Genomic DNA, 20887 nt, shown 5'->3' with positions numbered 1-20887 from the left:
ATCGGTTCCCATGAAAAAATGCTAGGCCTCTGAACAGTTTCAACGATTGCTCCAATTTAATTAATAAAAATACCATTTTATTAGTATTCTGTACCAAACTTCTCACACACAAATGTAGAGAAATGTACTAACGTTCCTCCAGTTTTTTAAAATCACCCCAGCCCGTTGCAATTCGAATAGAAAGTTTTTATTTCGCATGAAGATCCGCAGTGTAATGATGAGGAACGATCAACAAGAATTATTGGAGCCAAAATTGACATTTATTGGTACGCTATGAGCTAACGAGTGGCGCAAAAAAATTATGGTTCAGAGTTCTCCTTCGACTCCGTGCTTGGCGCAAGATCACTTGACCTGGATACGTTATTTGCTACCTTGATAGATTTATTTGGGTCCAAGGATGAAAACGTCAAAGTCGCCATGTGTGCCTTCTGATGTAGTAGAAAAATGGGCCACCCTTCTAGAGACTCGACGTAAGTTATTGGAGGACCACCCCTACGAAATTTCAATGCTGCAACAACTACTCACCCACGTCGCTTATGAGGGATATTTTCCCGAATCGCTTCCTTCCATTTTAATGAATCATTAGCACAGCATAGAACTTGGAAAAATATTCGACACGTATTTATACTATCGTTCCACACCTCTGTCTCTGTTCATTCGTTAGAAATTAATGCTCGTTCGCCATTTTCCGTTTAATCCTACGCCAGATTTTGTATACACTGGAATGTAAAAAAATGAACAACGACACAGTATTTTCGAAATGGCGATTAGCGAGCATTAATTTCGACAGACAAGCAGCTCAAGTGTTCGTTGATTGGTAATTTAAAACAGTCAGAAGAATTTAAAAATACTGTTATACAGGGTGTCCCGAAAATGTTCTACTTGAAAGGGACAATTCTTGAGATCATTTGAAGTGACCTTCTCCAACTTCTGAATCTTTCCCATGGCTTTCAAATGTACGGAGACGGCTTCTCGTGTCGCATTTAATTCATCCTCATCCAACAATGCTTGCAAATCGCTGTCTTCAAACATTTCAGGTGGTCTTCCACGTTCTTCGTTTGTCACCCAAAAATCGCCATTTTCGAATTCTTTAAACCACTCAGAGCACTGTGATTTGCCAAGAGCATGCTCACCGTAAGCTTCGACGCTGCATTCTATGCGATTCTGCAGCAGTTTTCTTCAAATGGAAACAGAAAGTCGATGCTGCAATCCGCAAATCGTAGTTTCCAGGCACAAAATTCCACATGTTTCACGCTATTAAAAACTGTGCTGCTGTATGAAACTTGTATGGTTGTGAGTTGGCGATCTTTAGCAGATGTCGAAACAAGAAAATGGCGTCAGTGACGCGGTTTGACGGTAACCACATTGACAGCTAGATCTACCTGTGGGCAAATTCCGGTTTCATATTTACAGACCTGGTAATTTATAGCGTTTCACGCGCGACGTCCCCGGACTTTTCGAGTAGAGCTCGCATTAGCGACGGAAAAGGCAGTGGTCGGGTATGATCGTTCGTCGAAGGCAGGTTCGTTAGGGGTCCTAGGAAAAGGAGACGGCGCGGCGCGTCGCGGCGCAACAGCGCGGCGGGCCAAACAGGGAAATGCCATCAGACGCGACTGATTTCCGATGCAGACGTGGATATCATTATCCAATCGACCGAGAGAGCTAACCGGGCCGGAGGCAGTTCGACTGTATCATTGTCGGATGCAGCGGGTAACACTCGCCTCACGGCCGATATACAGGGTCATCCGTTTTTAAACGGCCAAACGTCAACCAGCTATAGAGGACCCCAAATGACACAACTTTCACCGCTAACACTTTTTCTGATTCGGTCTTGATTTTTAGATAATTGCAAAACCCCGTCATTTTTTGCGTTCACTTAAGCTAAAATACATTAGGACTGCAATTATGTATCTTGATGATTTTTCCTTTGTTTGGTTTAAAATAAACGGGGGCATCCTTTTTATTCAGTCAACTTTTTTGTATGACCTTTGGATCTTGGTTTTTGTTGACATGGGGCACGCCGCACAGTGGTCCAAATCGAGAAATTCAGTGACTTTTTGTTATAACTTTTGTACCATAAGAGTTATCGGGATGAAATTTGCACTAAAATTCATTAAAAAAAATAGTCAATTTGAACTAAAGAAAAATTAATATTTTTTAAATTTGTTAAACAATAATTTCTTATTCATTTTCATTGATATTTTTCACTAAAAAAAAATTGTTTAAATACAATCTTCCAAACCATTTTTTCTTTCTAAGTGTGTATTTTATATTTGTTTCACACATGCAATGTTTAATGAATTGGGAAAAATGTAAATTTGAGGAGTCGGGTAAGGTAAAAACGTCACATAACTGTGTCAAAAGATATTTTTTATAATAATTGATAATATTTGTAATATTGTATATAATATAAAATAATTTAGTAACATTTTTGTAAATCTTTTGTGATAAAAATGTGATAACAATGATGGTTTTATAATATACTAATAATAACATGAAATATGAAAAAATAACATTTGTTTATACTTTGTCAGTCTTCATTCTCAAATGGTTTTGTCTAGCATTATTTTTTATAGTCCATCCATTTCAAAGCCTGCCTTTTCTATTATTTAATTATTAATAATTCAGCTTCTGGTTCTCTTTTCTTACATGATTTCACTCGCATTGCTGACATGTGCGGGTCCGATGTCAATAAAAGTCTATAAAATACATCTTCATTTGTTAATATTCTGTCTGATTTTCTTGTATGTTTGTATTTAAATTGTTTAAAGTCTTTGTGACGTGTTTCTTGAGCCTCCTCCGATAATTGTCCGATTGGTAATAATGCGTGTTTTATTACATCTGCACCATGCATTAATAACTTATGGACTGAAGCAGGCATGGGATACCAATCATAATCGTAACATTGTCAGTTTTAAACTGCTATAATTTGCAAAGGCGGAACAGTGCGGAAATAATTTTTATACGATCATATAGAGGAAGGTGTACTGAAAATAGTCCAATTTGTTAGAAACTGGGACTTCCTGGGACTTTAAAGATATCTCTTACCGAATATAAAAATTTTTTTTAATTTTCTCCATTTAGTCCAGCATTAACTTTTAATACATTGTGCAGACTAATTAATAATGTAAGACACGATTTCTTATCGCAAAAATCTGCTCTTTAATTTAAAAAAAAAAGCGCGAGAAAATATTAAATAGGAACGTCAGGGCATCGCATCAAAGTGAAGCAATTTTTCTCGTGAAAAATACTCTTCTTAAAATGTCCAACTTTCAATATTTATTACAACTATAATATTTAATAAATTGTACTAATTTCTCCATTTCCGAGGTCTATGGACATTTGGGAAGCAATGTTCATTGATCAGGTATCGATACATGAAAGTTCATTTTCGGGCCAAAAGTCACTGAATTTCTCGATTTGGACCACTGTGCGCCGTGGAGACTGAATGAAATGACTTCGAATCAAAAAAAGTGTTAGGGGTGAAATGTTAGAAGTTCCATTTCGGGTCCTCTATAGCTGGTTGACGTTCGGCCGTTTAAAAACGGATGACCCTGTATAGCGGACGCGTGATTGGACACGACGATTGCTGGACGGACGGACAGGCTCTTAACCGAGCACGGGCCGCCCTTTGATTACATAATGATCGGTCGGCTGCGAAAACGAAGCCACCGATAACCTACCTGCAAACAGCGTTTCGCCATTTCGATCCTGCCAGCCATTTCTGCCAGACGTTCACGCGATGAAGGACAACAGGCCGCCGGAGCGGAGCGGAGCGGAGGTTCGTCTCGATCCGCGTGTTTTTTGCGTCCGAACGCCACCGGAACGTGACACGTTTCGAAACACCGGACCAATCCCCGGACGATCTGTTTCCCCGCTAGGTGAAAAATTGTCCGCCGTCTTCTGACCGGGGCGAGCTTGAATTATTGCCACGACCTTTCCCCCACCACCCCACACCATCACGCCGCGCCGGAGATTTCGTTCGACTCCGATGAAGAAACTCGATTCATTAGGTTTGTCGAGGAAATTTAAAGCGCTGGATATTTCATGGAAAGAACACCTCGGGTTTTCTGCGGTCTTTCGGTCGTAAGAACCTCGGATCGAAATGGACAGGTGTCTCGAGGTTTTTCAAAAGATTCCGGCCCGACTCGGACGTTTCGTTTAACTCTTTGCAGCCCGAACAGTTCTTTCAAGTTTATTTCACAAGCTGCCACCGTGCACCGGCGTCGCCAGTCAGGGGAAATTCGGGGGAATATGGGTACCCCCTCTCTCTGCCATCACTTTGAATTGCGCGCGCGCAGCGCGTCACGTGACCGGCTCTTCGCCAGGGAGGGGGTCAATGGCGCCATGGAAGGGGTAAGGTGCAGTGGAAGCAGTGTCGTCAAGACTTGTTCCCCCACTCTAATTTCCCCTTCCACAGCGGCATTCCCCCACGCTTCCGACACGGCCGGGTCACGTGACTCGGCAAAGAGAGGGTGACATTTTCCCCTCCGTTCGTGCTCCTTCCCCTCATCCAGCGACACATAAAACACTCTTTGGATCCTGTGTTCCTATAAATTTTTAAATACTTTGTTGCGCACCCGAAAAATTTTTAATACATTCCTGTAAATGCTTCATTTCTTTTCTTTTCTACTCCCATAGAGACATATTCAAGAGATGTTCTCGTGATATGGAGCTGTTTTAAAACATTTGTCAAAGTAGTTTTGTACGAGAAACGCAATCAAGCTTTGAACTGTATTTTAAATATCGCGTGACAAGATGTACATATGGATTTTTTAAGGGAACACAATTTTGCAGGCAAAACAAATGGTTGAATATCTCTCGAGTTTAACCCCTTGCAATTAGAGTTTCGTCGAAACTGTGAATTAAAAGGAGCAGAGTGCCGAAAATGTATTGTGCGAAATCGACGGGCAGTCGCGCTAATTATACCCTTACCTGCGAAGCAACAACCGTAAGTGTCATGGTCGGTCGAGAAGCAGTGACGCGGAATTGAAAACTTCGAACCCAATTTCGAAGAGAAATGTGTTGCCCCGTGTTGTTATGGCTGGAATGAAATTTTGCCTGTCTGCACGGGCGGAACTCGTCGGGGCGAATGAATCCAAAAACAAGAAATACAGAATAGTGATATATCGGTTTTGATTGGATCCTCGAAACGATACGAACACGCGCCGTTTCTTTTACACGACAGAAATTATATTTCCCGGGGATTGAAACGGGTATCTAGTTCCGGTGGATAAACATTCGTTCTGATTGTCGAGAATCTTTCGGTGTGAACGATATTTATCTCATTTGTACGTTATGCACGAAATTAAATTTCAAGTCGTGGCCCTCGCCGTGAACGAATTGCAACTTTATTTTGAAATCACACTTTTCATTCTTACCGCACATTAGGCTCTGGAAGCTGCAATTCTAAAAATGGAAAAAAGCCCACATAATTTCGACGATGCTGAAAATATTAAGACATTCGGTATGGTGTTCTCTGATAACAACATATACGATCTTGTACTATTTTTGTGTTTGAAAAAGAAAATAGGAAAAGTAAGAGAATGTTTTCGAGGCTAAAGTAACGTTTAGGTTCGTTTAAACACACACGCGACCGGAATTCCGTTTCCATTCATCTTTCTGTTCTTTTTCATATTTGGATCAATTAAATGAGAGATTCCTTTTCGGAGTGTCACTGATACGATTTAATAATAATTGGACTGCGGATCTCTGTGAAAATTCTAACGTTCATTTTTACAAAAACCAGGACAAGGAATAACAAAATTGTATACGATAGCAGAGATGTCTTTCTTTTATTTCAAGAATGTGTAAATACCATAAAGATCTCCAGTCGAATAATAATATATAAAAAGATAGGAAGCAGTTAAATGCAATATATTGATCGATACGTGGAACAATTTCTGCAATTTCACAGCGAATGAGGATTGACTATATCTCGGTGTCTCCGTTCAAATAAATTAAGCGTTAAAACGATTACGGTTTCGCTAACTGGACATTCTTTTCAAGAAAACCCTTTTGTTCCGCTATTAATTCGCTTATGGGGCTTCACCGCACTGACCTCTGCTAAATTTCTCTTAAGCGCCGCGAAAATGCATAGGTGTGTTTAACAGTTATCGCTTAACAGATTTAGCACCACTTATCCTGCCTGCGTTCTGCTACCCGGAATAGATGGATATTTTAGCGTAGAAACGGATGATTATGAGCTTCAAAATAAATTGAAAGTACACGACACCCACGTTTCTACCCAAAGATTCATTTTTCGAAAATAATGAATCGCCAAGTAATAATAATAGGTAATTAATTGTAATACCTGTAGCGTTTTTCGAGTTCAATTTGCGTGGATATAAACTGATGGATATTTTTAACACGGTTCTAGATTTTTTGCTTGACAGTTTCTGAAATTATAAAGACGCTTTCACGATTCAACAAATATCTTTCGTAGAGCACGCATTGCAATAAGAACCGCGCAAAGTCTAAAGAAATGAAATCTTGTCATTTTTATAAGACAACATGTACCTGTTACATTTATAGCTCGGTTTAGCGTTAAATGTTTCAGATGATTATACCGCGTGATGTTCATGCCTTTAAACTGTATTTTCCATTTCGCGTTTATATATATATAGAATTTAATTGTTTAATGTTGCTTCAACATCAAAGGTCATTAGCAACACGGTACATTTTCTTACAATATATTATACATATTTCTATCCTTGATATACTTGGCAAGACCGGCGATATACTCCTTGGAACTGAACAGAATTGGTAAGGATCTAGGCAACTTAGCATTTTTCCTTTCGTTCTCATATTTTTTGCATTCTATTATTAGGTGGTTCATGTTAATTGGTACTTTACGTATATCGCAGATATATCATTGCTTTATCAGAAACGTTTTGTTAAGGGGGAAACGATGCCAAGCTTCGATTCCATCACATTTAAAGTTTCCGGACGGCGTCGTTTAACACCTCGGCCGATACGAATGTATAAAGTATCAGTTCGCACGCTCCCCTCTTTTATCCGACTTTACCCTACTGCAGTAAAGTGAAATTCAAACACACATTCTCTATATTTCCAGCTTTATACGTGGCCCAGTTCTCGACTGGCTCGCGAGCGTGTTAAATGATCGCAGCTTACGGGACGAGTTCGTTCGGTTCTACACCAAATTTTTCGTCGTCCGTTCCCCGAATATTTCGTTCGAACGAAGAGAGAGAGAGAGAGAGAGAGAGAGAGAGGGAGAGAACAAAAAAAAAAGAAGTATGGCGGAAACGTTGCGCATCCCGACACGAATCACTCCCGTTTCCAGAGTCTTCCCGGTAACCAGGTCCCAAGCGGGGAACGACGCAGGTTCAGAGATATCCTGAGGGGAATTTCGGGAGTTTGTTGTGTCGCGAAATCCTTAGGACAATCGTCTTAGCGGTTCGCAACTTCGCGCGACAAATTAACTTTCCGTGAATATTTAAATGGCGGCGGAACAGCGGCGAGGTGCCAAAGCCGCGCAAAAATTACTTCGGGATGTAATACCTGGTGATGATTGCAGATTTTATGCATTCATGGCGAAAACAATGAACAAAGAATTTAATACTGGAACCACCGAATGCTAAACCGCGACCGATGCACATTGCTTTATGGTAACAAGCTCGAATTTCTTCAGACGTCTTCCGAGTTTTGTTGTGATATGTGCTTGGACGAAGATGTTTATTCAAAAGTTTCTCATGAAAACATTTTCGAAATTTCGACAATTGTACCAGAGAAATTCGGTTCTAGTGTTAAGAATGTCGACAGACTGCTTTCAACCTGTTAAAATTGTCTAAAATTAAAAGAGACTTCTATGTGGCTCCTGTAAGACTATCAACATATTTGTGACAATTTTCTGATCAAAATGGCGCCAAACGTGCCATAATTCGGAGCACATTTGCTTGTTCGATTGACGATTCCGTAGAGCCTCGATTATCCGAACCGACGATATCCGAATTCTCCATTATCCGAACACGTGTTTCGCGTGTAAACAATTCAATCTGAAGCGATTCGTGTAGAACAGCGCGATTAATTGTATAAATCGATAACGATTTGATCCGGCACTGTAGCTAGGGAACTGTTCCATTGTCCGAACGCTCATGTTCCACTGGTCAGTACGGATAATCGAGGTGCTACCGTATCGCGAATTAAACAAGTTAATATGAACGAAACAGACACGTTGGTTAGAGATTCGTCAAAAAATCTTGTCACCGGATCAGTATTGTCTCATCCTCACGCTGGATATTTTGTTTACTCGTGATCCTTTTCTGCGTTCGATGCCCCAGCGATAAACAAAAATTAAGGAATAAAGTAAGGAATATAGTATTAGTGTATAGTATTAGTGTTAGTATTTATCTGTATTCCTTATATATATATATTAAGGAATATAGTCTGATATAAATGTCATTTCGGTCCGGAAGTTACATATATCGAGACATTACTGTACTTCCAGCTGCGTCGTTCAGGACAGTCTTGTTTCAACATTTTTAACTGTACTCCGAGACGAGCGTAACCCTTGTTCATTTATAATGACGACTAAGCAAATCTGCCGCGCGTATCGCGACCCCGTTAATGGACAAAAGGGTAATTTGCAATCACTAATTACATCCAGTTAAATCTGACGTGTTCGCCCCGAAACCAGCCCTACGTGTGACGTTATACCCTCTCTCTCTCTCTCTCTCTCTCTCTCTCTCTCTCTCTCTCTCCGCCGGGATTGCAGCCTGGACCGCCGGAACCCGGTATGATTAGTGCGAGCGATAAGTCGCGACGTCTGGCGTATTCTCAGCGCGTTATCTGCCTGCAATTAGTTGCGCGTAACGACGTGTAATTAAGACAAAAAGCTCTCGAACTGTCCCCTGCACGCAACACTGTCTCGGCCTCGGGGACCGGCACGCGTCTTACGTATGCAGAACTAAAAATCTACAGTTTCCACGAATGATCAGAAACTTGGAGTTCACATTCCAACACTTATATATATATATTTTTTTTTTTTAATAATTTGATACGTCGGAACGGTTGGCTGTTTCTCCAAGCAGATCTTTACGCAAAACAAAAGCGTTCTGAAGTCAATTGTCGGGAACGGAGGTTAAATGAAAATGTATTTCGTCTTTCGAAAATCATTTAATAACATGCTTAACACTAGATTTACGGAGCACTAAAAATCACTATTTTACATTTCCTTATAAAAGTAACATGAATATATCTAGCGAAATCTGTAGCCATTTTTTAAATAGTATATACCCAGAGAAATGAAATTGTTAAATAATTCCTCATGGATCCATGTTTGTAATCTCAATATTCGTGAATTAAAAATATTAGAATCCGTCATTTTGACGAGTCCCGTAAATCTATTGTTAAATTCGTAGCGGTGGGGATAAGCTCGAGCGACCGTATGTACAATTTTATTCCGATATAAGACGACGCATTTTATTTCGAAATAAGGAAATCGCTGTCCCCTGTTTTTCTTCTGTATCCGAAACACGACGAAAGCCGGTCCCGAGCCATCGCCTTATATCGAATGGGAACGAAATATCGGCGTGGGTCAGAAATGACTCCGGCATAGGCCTAGAACTCGCAGGAGCAAAACTTCACTGTTTCGTATCTCTCCTATCCATTTTGTAAATCTTCACACTATCAATACTATCATTAAAAAATATATTGCTTGTATAGTTTCATTTTCCATCGATTGCGTTAATTAACTACAAATTCGTCAAACGAAGAGTACCTGTATCTCCATTAAAATTGTTCGTCAAACGGACAACGGCAGATATTTGAGCAGCAACGTTCATTTCACTGTGGTTTTGATGGACCTATTGTCAATATTCTCGGGTTCGAAAGATATTAGCATTTCACAAATAATTTTCGCGTTAATTCGTTCGCGCAATAAAACTGTTCAATTACCTTTTTAATTGCTCTTGTGAAACGTGAATACAGTCTGAAACCTGACCTGGCTGCAGTTCGTTGTAGTTCGTTGCAAGTAACGACGTGCAATCAAGACAAAAAGCACTCGGAACTGTCCCCTACACGCAATGGTGTTCCCTATCTCGGTGTCGGAACTCGCCGCACGTCTTCGAAACACGAGATAGTTACGCACCTAAAGAATTTACCACCGAACAATTTTCTCACGCGGATATTACACCCCAAAGAATTTCACGAATTTGTAAATTGTTAGCCACAGTAATTACGTCCGCGGAAACTTGCATGCGCCGCAGAATTGATTTTCTGAAAATTCGTTTCGTCTAAAATTACACTTACAGGGAATGTTGGTCGAACGAAGCTATCCGATTTCTGTAAAATGTGGCACAAAACCCGAAAATATATACTATAACTTGTATTTCTGTGTGATTTTTAAGCGATTTAAATAGCCATGACAGTTAGGGGTATAAACCATATTTCTGTACACTATTTCTGATTTTTATAGATTTCAAAAATTACAACATTTCTGGGACACCCTGTATATTCCACTGACTGCAGATTTCTGAAACAGAAGCTTATCTAAATTTTTATAATGTATTAGAGCATTTTTGTTGTACGTGTGAAATTAAGTAAATTTTGTGACCACAGAAATATATTGTATTTTAGTATCAATCCTGCGAGTAATTGAATTTTTTAAAAATTAACCAGCCCGTATGACAACGTCGAATCAAAGTTTACCGAAACATTAAGTTCTGCATCAATATTTCGAAGAGCACGAAGACTCGGTAAAATCCACTGGAATCGTAATTATGGTAATTTTAAAGCGACAGAATTAATGGTGTTCGATACTGTTTGCCGACCGTGGCAAAAATAACAGAAACTTACACGGACGCGTTCATTATTTTTGCCTCGGTTTAATTTCAGATCAAATATTCACGATAATGTATGTCCGACCATGCGGACGTACATTAATATGAATGACGAGAGCAAACATTCGATGAACCTCGTAATAACGAGTTACGAGGCGTTTTCACGGATTCCATGGAAGATAACGCGACGGTTATCGTGGAATATGTCTCGTCCTTGACGCTAGGTTTATGTGTCTATAAATATTTTTGGCCATTTTATAATACATACCCGAGGAAATAAAATTGTTAAGTGATTCCTCGTGGATGCGTTTTTACAATTTTAATAATCGTAAATTAAAAATGTTAAAACCGCCGTTTTTATGAATCCCGCAAACCTGTTAAAACCGTAGAGAGAGAGAGGAGAGAAAGAGAGATATCCAAACCAATGAATTCAGACTGTCTCGAGGTCTTCAGGAATCTTCAAAAACGTATAATTTCCCGATACTTGATCGACAAATTAATATCGGCGAAAACGTTTCAGCAGGATTTCAAGGAATAACGAATTCCCCGTGTTGGGTGAATCGGCTTGTTGATTTATTGACAATGTGTCATAGCTCGTCTGCCGATATTGGATTTTTCTGCTCTTTGAGTGGTTGTGTGGATCTGATCTGCTCGGATCCCCAAGTTTTCTATTAAATTCTCTTTACATTCTCTACACTTTATTTTCCAATTGAAAATCTCATGTTTATGTCAATACGTATAATCAATCGAAAGCTTACTGTGAATTGTAACGAAACGAAATTATATTGAAATCGTGAAAATATGTTTTTCAGCGGCACAAATGAACAATACCGTAAAGTCTTGATCCAAGCCCGATCCTCGGGTCCTTGCTGAGACATAGATCGTGTAGGGTTTTGATCAAATCGTCACCGCAATTTGTTGCTATTTTGCACATCTCCGGGATTTACAGGAACGGAAGTCGACAGCACAGTTATGTGTCGTGTAGTCGACGTTGATTTTCACAGTTCGCGTTAACCACGTACAGTTCTACGGAGCCGTAACACCGATTACAAACGCGACTTTAGATTAACATAAGATAATTTAACCAAACACGGCAGAATAACGTTCACCGTTGTTTCCGTGACCGAAACAATGCGCTATTAGCATCCCAACGCCATCATAATTATATGCTTGTGAACTCACGCAAGAGCGAGTAACCGTGCCGTTATCTCGGCTAATCCTATTATAATTCGTATTAGGTCAGACTGCAAAACCGCTTTTAGCGAAAGGGAGTATCTCGCCGTCCTCCGCGGACCGGCTTGTAAATTTTTATTGACCCGCTTGCCCGCAATAAAAGCGTCCATTACCCTTATTAAGGACCCGGAACAGTCACGTGACTTTTTAATTAATAATTTCCATTCTTTATGAGTTATTTTATTTATGAATTTAGTTCGCAGAGAATCAGCACAAAATATAGCTCAATTTCTAGCTGGAGATACTTTGAAAACTCATCCAATGGCAGAAAAATGCTTGGATTCCACGCCACGCGCATCGTCAATTTTTTGCCTACTTCTAACGCTTATGTTACCAAATGTCCGCATAATCTCGGCAGCTCTTGACCAGCGCGCACTAGATTGAACCTTCCCCTTTCGAACGAGCCCTTTACCAGCGACAAAATATTCTGATATAAGGACGAAAACTTGAGACACGTAAAACAATTTTTGTCGGTAATGTAGTCACTCTACCTTATCGCGAATCTACGAAGACCGGGCCCAAAGTTGGATCAAGCCTACTTCTAACGCTTATGTTACCAAATATCCGCATAATCTCGGCAGTTCCTGACCAGCGCGCACTAGATTGAACCTTCCCCTTTCGAACGAGCCCTTTACCAGCGACAAAATATTCTTATATAAGGACGAAAACTTGAGGCGCGTAAAATCATTTTTTGTCGGTAATGTAGACACTCTACCTTATCGCGAATCTACGAAGACCGGGCCCAAAGTTGTGTGTGGATCAAGCCTACTTCTAACGCTTATGTTACCAAATATCCGCATAATCTCGGCAGTTCCTGACCAGCGCGCACTAGATTGAACCTTCCCCTTTCGAACGAGCCCTTTACCAGCGACAAAATATTCTTACATAAGGACGAAAACTTGAGGCGCGTAAAACCATGTTTTGTCGGTAATGTAGTCACTCTACCTTATCGCGAATCTACGAAGACCTTTGAAATAATTTTTAATTGTGCAAAATAGGCGAGTTCTTTAGAGGAACGAGAATAAATACTGCCGTGCCACTGATTGCGCAACAAGGAAAACGATTACTTGTAAAATCATGCGGAAACAGTTTACACTCATTAGCCCCGGAGAATCCGGCTTGAGTCAGGTTCAGAAAATGGAGGATCAGCTCGCGACCACTTTGCGAGCAAGGCCGCCTAACGCAAGATCCGTGAATCAGAAACAAAGCAGAGAAACGGGCAACGGGTAAGAACAGCGAGTGCAAATAAAAACGAGCAGCTGTTGCTCTAAAAATGTCACGATATTTACGCGGATTTAGGGCTTCCCGTAATCATGCTTAGTTACCCGCGGTGGTTGTGTCGAGAAATTTATTTAGCGCAGGCGGCCAGCAATTTGCCCGGCGTAGCCTGTTCATGCGCCCGGCAAATATGCAGAAATGCTTGAATAAATAATATCAAAGTATATTCGGAGGACCTTGATTCATTAAATCCTGGCTTGGATCTCTTAATACGGTTGAAATGGAAAATGTGCAATGGGGTCAAGCGTGCCGGTAACCTCGCGAGGAGGGGAAAGTAGGGGAGGGGGAGAGGGAGTAACTTCGGTATTGCGGGAGAGTGCATAATCCTTTCGTAATGACGTGCCCGTTTTTAGCTTTAATACAGCTGACACGCCGCAATCATTGCCGGGCGAGGAAAATCTATCCCGCGCGCGTGCATACGCTGCTCACGTTTTCTGCCTCGGATTAACATTTGTCCGACATTCGCGGTGAATCTTTCCAAAATGATTCCGACCCTCGTCGCAACTTTTCTCGAAACGACTCGACGCAGTTTTCGAGTCGCTTGACTTATCTTCCGATAAAGAGTTGGCCGTCGGTTCTCGATCTAATAATCTCTGCTACTTGTCAACTCTTTCATTACAAACGCTACGAGACTTTAAACGTCAATGGTAGGCTTAGTTTTCGAACTCTCGATATATGTCAACAACACACCCGAGCCGTGTCATGTTTTCACTCCTCGGCGGCCGAGGCCTCACGGGGTATATCCCGCAGTAGTGGGGATAACTCCGCGACAATTATCATCCAGGTCTTGGCGACATATATAGAGAAATCAGTGTACGTGTTATTGCAGTTTCAATAAATGTATCGTCAGTACTCTCACACGATGCGCGCACGTATTAAAATTTCTTCGATAGAGCCTTGCCATTTTAATTACTCCCGTAAATCGTGAACGAATTCTGAAACCTTATTTATGAACCGGCTGAGCGCAGCGGCGCGGTGTAAAACTCAACGACAAATAGAATGTTCCGAGGCATTCAATCTCCCAAAGCGGGCAGCAACTTTTCTCATTTTCGCCGGTTCTTCGGTCACGAATATGTCCGTAGTCTCCGTAGAATATAATTTATGCGTGGCAATAAACCTAGCATTAATGTAAATTACATTTTACGATAAGCCGCGCTCGGGGGAGCCCTCTTAATAAAGAGTTTCTTGCTTATTATTTTCAGACGCGGCGGCACGGTGGAACTATAACAACAACGTTTTACCATCTGCTCGTCCTGGCCGTTATGTTCGCCCTCGGATCGGCGGGGTTCTGTCCGAACGGATGCACCTGCGACGACGACAATCTCGTGGTGTCCTGCATAGGAGCGAATCTCGACGTGATACCGATCGCCCTGAACCCGAGCATCCAGCGGATAGTGCTGAAGGAGAACCGGATAAAAATGGTGGACGCGGCGGCGTTTCAATTCTACGGGGACCTGAAGAACGTCGATCTCTCGAGCAACCACCTCTTCATCATTCCGAACGGTAGCTTCGAGGCGCAGAAGCAACTGGTGGAGCTCCATCTGAGGCACAACAAGATCTCGGCGTTGACCGAGAAAACGTTCCAAGGCCTGAAATCCCTGACGGTGTTGAACCTGCGAGACAACTACCTGGAGAACCTGAAGAACGGTCTGTTCGCGTCGCTGTCGAAGCTGGAGGAGCTCGATCTCGGAAAGAATCGTATATCGAAGGTGGAGCCGGGCGCGTTCCTGAAGCTGGGCACCCTTCGGGTGTTGCACCTCGACGACAATCAGCTGAGAACAATCCCGTCGCCGGCTTTGGCGCCACTAAACGCTCTGGCCGAGTTGCACATAGGCTGGAACGCGTTCTCCTCGTTGCCCGACGACGCGTTCAAGGGACTGGAGCAATTGACGGTGCTCGACATAACCGGCGCGGGTTTAGACGACATCGGCGACGCCGCTTTCCGCGGGTTGAACGCCCTGCGCACGCTGGGCCTCGACGGGAACAAGTTGCGGGAAGTGCCGACGAAACAGCTAGCGACACTTCCACGGCTCGAGGAGCTCACCTTGGGCCAAAACTACTTCACGACGCTGAGGTCGGGCGCGTTCCAGGGCCTGTCCAAGCTGAAGAAACTCGACATATCTGCGGCGAAGCTGTTGACCACGGTGGAGCGGGGCGCGTTCTCGGATAACGCTAATTTAGAGACCCTCGTGTTGAACAGCAACAAACGACTGACGACGATGGAGGACGGCTCGCTGGCTGGGCTACCGAACCTGAGGCATCTGATGCTCCGCGACAACGCGTTCACCGGATTCTCCGAGTCCCTGGTCGCCTGGAACGAGTTGCGTCGCCTGGACATAAGCGAGAATCCTTTTGTCTGCGACTGCGGCCTGCTCTGGTTATCCGAAGTCCTCGCCCCGAGGAACTCCAGTCCCGTGATATGCGCGGAGCCGCCGGAATCAAAGGGAAAACCAATAAAGGGTATGACACCGGATGAACTCGGATGCGCTTTCTCCGATCCTGGGAAACAAGCTTTATTGGCCACGCTGTGCGCGGCTGGCCTCGCCCTGCTCACCGGCTTAGCTTTGATCCTCTACTACCGATGTCGTAAACGCGTCCGGGACGCGCTCAAGGACTACAAGTGGAAGAACCGTGCGATCTCGCGCAAGGAGCACGAGTACCAGAAGACCTTCTCCGACGACGAGTACATCGTCCGATCGGCTCATCCGCACCACCATCATCATCACCATCAGCCGCAGTCGCAGCAACTGCCACCGCACCACCACCATCATCATTTACAGCAACAACAGCTGCAGCAGCAGCAACAGCAGCAACAACACTCGCAGATCTCGAGCAACATCAAGCCTATACCGGTGACGGAACTGTAGCTAGAACTTCGGGCAGCGAGCCCTGGGGTCGGAGGCGTTTGGTTTCTGCCGCACGGCAGTACCACCCTTGCCGAAGGCTTCACCTACATCGACGGGGAGACGGCGCGACAGATGCGCCGCCCGGGAACGCTGCCCAACTCCGGTTCGTCCGGTCACCACCGATCTGTCGGTCCCATGGAGGACGGTTCGTCGCCGTTGAGCATCGCCGCCGACAGTTGCTCGTCGACCGGCGGCAGATTGCACTACTCGAACCATTCTCTGCGGCGCACGCCTCAGCCGCCGCACCTGCCTAACCGCGACGCCGAGAACACCTCCGAGAGAGGGCAGATCGACTCGAGGGTTCAGAACGGCGTACCGGGAGGACACCAACATCAGCCGCCGCCGCCGCTACCCTCGAGACATCAGGCCACCTGCGGCCAATCGTCCTATCCCACGCTGCCCATGAACGGCCACGCGGCCCATCAGTATCATCATTTCTCGCGCGAGAAGGACCGATCGTCCCGCGATCGGAGCCGCGATCGCGACGTCGCTGTGCAGTCCGTTCCACATCGGTCCGACAAGCATCGGGACGCCCAGATGGAGATGGAGATGGAGATGCACGACGGGATGGACATGGGCGAGATCGGCTCGTATCGCGCGTAAACACGCCCACCCGGGAGGAACGGAACGATGCGCGAAACGACGGTGTTCGAACGCGGGCTGGCCGAGCGAATTGAAATCGAAGACTGATTCCGAAACGTTGAACGCGACACACCATCTGGCAACGAGATTAAGACGGCGGACCGGGCCGGGTTCGCGCGTACAATGGAAAATCAAATTGAAGACTGATTAGGACTGGCATCGGTGAACGATATCGACGAGCAATTTACTGATACCGGCACACATTCCAATCATCCTGTTCGCGAGGCCTTGCTGGAACAAACGAACACCGACCCAGGTCTTCTAGGACGCTGTCGCTGTAGACGATACTGCGGCTCGTGCGATCCACGCGACGCTTAAAAACGGTGCTTCGCCGAGGGAATATGTTATTGGACTCGTCCGACGACCGAACAGATCGTCTGGAGCTGTTTCAACGAGGGTATCGATTGATTACGCGATGCCAGAGACGTCGCAAAGCTTCCTCGCGTGTTCCACCCGATCCGGAGACAGAGTTTTTGTCCGCGTGCGTGTGCAACACACGCTCCGGAGGAGGCTCCATAACGAATGGACGAAGTTTACAAGGCAAGACGGATCGGAACGGGAGATGAAACGGCGAAACGTTCACCGTTCGCGACGGTGAAGCGTTCTCGAGGAATCGCGTCAAAGAGGACAACGGTGCAGCACGGTCGTCTTCGTCTTGCCCCGGCAAAGGCGTGTGTTCGAGACGACGACGACGACTTTGAAGCGTGCCCGGGGCCGCTCGGAAGAAGAAAACGGAAGAAGATAAAATGCGCGCTGCGAACTTGCGAAAATGTTATCCGCCGAACGAACGTCCCGGCCCACGAGACCCAAGACACGCGTCGTTTGTAAATGTCACACCAGCGGCGGCGGCAGAGCGGAATCATCGAATCGCAATTCGAGCTGGCGGGAACCCTCTGTCGAGTTTCCACTTGCGTGCTGCGGATCACAGTTAGGCCGATAATTACCGAAAGCAAACGTCATCCCGACGCAAACACGAGTCACGTAAAATAAAAGGAGAAACGTATTCGGATTGCTCTGTCCAGAACTTAATGTACACTTGTATTTCATTTTTGAAATCATGCGCGTACGGCGGAGTTGCGCAGCATTACAATTGAACTACTCCAGGAATTATAATTACAAAGTAATCGAGTTACACTGTAATTCATGTTGTATTTTATAATTCAGGTCTTCGTTCAATTAAATTACAATGTAATTCGTGATCGCGATTGGAGTACAATTCACTGTGTATGAAAGAAAAGCGTAAAAATGTATTTCACAAAGTTCTGGGCTATTATTCAGAGAGCTGTATTTTAGTTATATTGCAATTTCAATTACACGTCTGATTGAAAGAATTAGTAATTGAATTAACTGAACGGTTTGAATTATGTAATTCAGTTACGACGTAGTTGAATTACCATGTAACTGAACGGTTTGAATTATGTAATTCAGTTACGACGTAGTTGAATTGCCATGTAATTGAAAAGCAATGTAATTGAATTGTGTAATCGAATTACAGTATACTTGAAATCAGCACAACTCTGGCGTACGGCGTATTTATTAGCAAACGAACATTTGCTTTATTGTCTATGATATTCCGTTGTGTCGTCCAACGATTTTGCAAACGCCTTTTCTGCTCGGTCACGATCTTCGAAGAGAGTACTTAATAACTGTAATTTTTTGGTTGTCCCATATGTCCTTGCGTGCTGGTGCTAACTTCTACGTTTGGCAGTAAATCATTTTCCTCGGTCCGCGAGATTGTTTATATCCAAGGCAGTTGGTACATTAAGCTTCGATAGGTTTCACGACATTCGCAATTCATTCTGAATACGATCCGTAATAAGACGTTCGCGTAGCACCGGCTGACATGGATTCGTGTACGTTTAAAACATACGTAGATCGTAGTAGATCGCTTAATTATGTCGAGACTGTCAAGTGCGACAGAAAGAGACGACCTCGAGTTTGATGACGCCTCGGTAGCCGAGCCACGCGACAAGTCAGACGGAATTTGCAGACGCGGAAAGCGATCTCGGTGAGTTCACTACCGAGTAATCGCTTAATTGAATATCCTAAGTACCGCGCTCCGCGAATCAGAAGTCGTCTAACGATATTTTTGTCCATTCGAATGGTCCTTTCGTGGAAATAATTGAAACGACTTGTACTTCGAACTAAATCGCAGACCGTTCAGTTCCCTGTCTTCTTTTGTACTTTATTGTCAACGTGCATTCGCAGTCCGCGACACTTCGCTTCTAATTTTGATAATACGCAAATGCTACATGTTTAGTTTAGGTTTTTTTTTATTTAGTTTACGGTTTAGACGCTAGTGGAACATTTGGTAGAATTATGTTTATAGTAACTTTTTTTTAAACGGGAATCTTATTCTAGACGGTGGAAACGAAGTTCTAATGTACAGGGGCACGATATGAACTTGATTATTATAATTTAAGATTATTTTGATACTACCGATATATAATTCACAGAAGTTTCTCAATCTACAAATGTATAGAAATTTCGTTTTCTTTGTTAGAAATTGATTTATTTGAGAAGACGCAATAACGATTTAAATATAATAAATACTCATGACCACAAATAATTATCGTGTCTGTTTTAAGACGTTGTTGACAGATATGTACGTCCAGAGATTTTCAATTTTCTAAGAAGTTTTTCTTCGTTTATTCCGTTGGCTAATTATCTTCGTCAATCATGTTAAGCACACTGTACAATGTCGAATATTGAATCTAATTTGCAGAGGAGTAGTTGAACAGAATCCGTTACCGATCGTGAATAATTAGCGATCGAATCGGCAGAAATTTTGTTCGTGATACTTCACAAAAATCTCGAAGTACCTCCGGCTTTTCTTAATTATATTGACTTGAGATCTGCGACGTTTTCATGCATAAAATGAACGCGACCACGGTCGTCCCGTATTGTGATGTTAAGTTATTCGATTCTCGCAGCCGCGTGAAATGTACTCGTGAAATCCGCGGACCACGTCCTGCGCGGTAACAATGCCCAATGTAAATAAATTCTCGCAATGTCTCTCGCGATCGCGAGGGAATCGGACATAATATTTAAAATCGAAAACACGGCAGCAAAGCGTCGCGGCGTAGACGATGCTCTACCAACGATACGACGCGACGCCTCGAAGTTGTAAATAATAATTTTTATTCTTTAAGATTTACGGGAGTTTCTCTTGATTATAAGACATGTATATATATTTTTCACGAGATCGAGAAGCTAATATATCTTTGGTATAAGTCGTATGGTGTAAATCGTAAATTTAAGTGGGTCGCCTTGCCACGGATTGGTCGCTATTGTTCACCGCTCGCTAACAAAGCGACTGCGATAACAGAATTTTTGCGGATCGATAGAATTCGTCCGACAGCGAGTCTTCGAAAAGAAAAACGCTGTCTCTCCCCTCCGTTCATTATCGGGAGAGTTCGACTCTCGGGCGATCGAGGTGCATCGACTTCGTCCGTAAATGAACCTGACGTCTCTTAACCCCTTTGCACTACGATTTATTTTACCGTTTCAAAAATGAATATACATCGTTTCGCTTAAGCTCGCTAGTTCCCAAAATAATATCACCATTTTGTCGAACGCTAAATTGAAGCAAAACGCGATTGAAATTTCGAAGAACTTAGCACTATCAATTCTCATATTTTGGATTGAGTTTTTACCTGCCCAAATGTATGTATCTACTTAACTGAATAAAGCTCAGCTCCTACGAACCCGTTGCTTTATGATTTATTTACTTTGGCCATGCCGGTAAGAGTTATTTTGTTATTTTATTTCACTCGCAAATCACACACACACACACATTCAGACGTGTCGCAGGTATATTCTTTCAAAAGAGTTAATAATAGCAAAACGTCTTTCTCGGTTCGATTGAACCCAGTTATTATATTTTCGAGTTCGGAAACAATGGAGATTCCGTGCTTACCAAATATTTGGCAAATGAGATCGCGTCGAAAACCATCAGGCCAGAGGTTCGAGAAGGTTTTCAGCAAGCTCGTCGGACACGAAGGAGCTGGAGAGCCGAGAAAGATGCGA

The 20887-nt window shown here is 43.2% G+C and overlaps 2 protein-coding genes across 5 annotated transcripts in view; both read left to right on the top strand.

The window, feature by feature from the left end:
- Positions 1–16190, top strand: part of LOC143358319 (uncharacterized) — a 418334-nt gene extending 402144 nt beyond the window's left edge. For all 4 annotated transcript variants that reach the window (XM_076795371.1, XM_076795370.1, XM_076795373.1 and 1 more), the window contains one exon: positions 14513–16190. In XM_076795371.1, coding sequence (XP_076651486.1) covers positions 14513–16177 — 1665 coding nt within the window. In that variant the 3' untranslated portion in view covers positions 16178–16190. The remainder of the gene's footprint in view (positions 1–14512) is intronic.
- Positions 16191–16288: 98 nt separating this feature from the next.
- On the top strand, positions 16289–20637 carry LOC143358329 (uncharacterized). Its single transcript, XM_076795390.1, has one exon. The coding sequence runs from the start codon at positions 16289–16291 to the stop codon at positions 16817–16819; it is 531 nt and encodes a 176-aa protein (XP_076651505.1). The 3' UTR covers positions 16820–20637.
- The last annotated feature ends 250 nt before the right edge of the window (positions 20638–20887 follow it).

Source organism: Halictus rubicundus, chromosome 10 (assembly GCF_050948215.1).
Source record: "Halictus rubicundus isolate RS-2024b chromosome 10, iyHalRubi1_principal, whole genome shotgun sequence".
NCBI classification, from domain to species: domain Eukaryota; kingdom Metazoa; phylum Arthropoda; class Insecta; order Hymenoptera; family Halictidae; genus Halictus; species Halictus rubicundus.
The sequence above is the reverse complement of the archived record's forward strand: the minus strand, read 5'-3'. Positions and strand labels throughout refer to the sequence as shown.

Excerpts from the sequence above, each read along its gene's own strand:
- LOC143358329 (XM_076795390.1), top strand. The coding sequence starts at position 16,289 with ATGCGCCGCCCGGGAACGCTGCCCAACTCCGGTTCGTCCGGTCACCAC.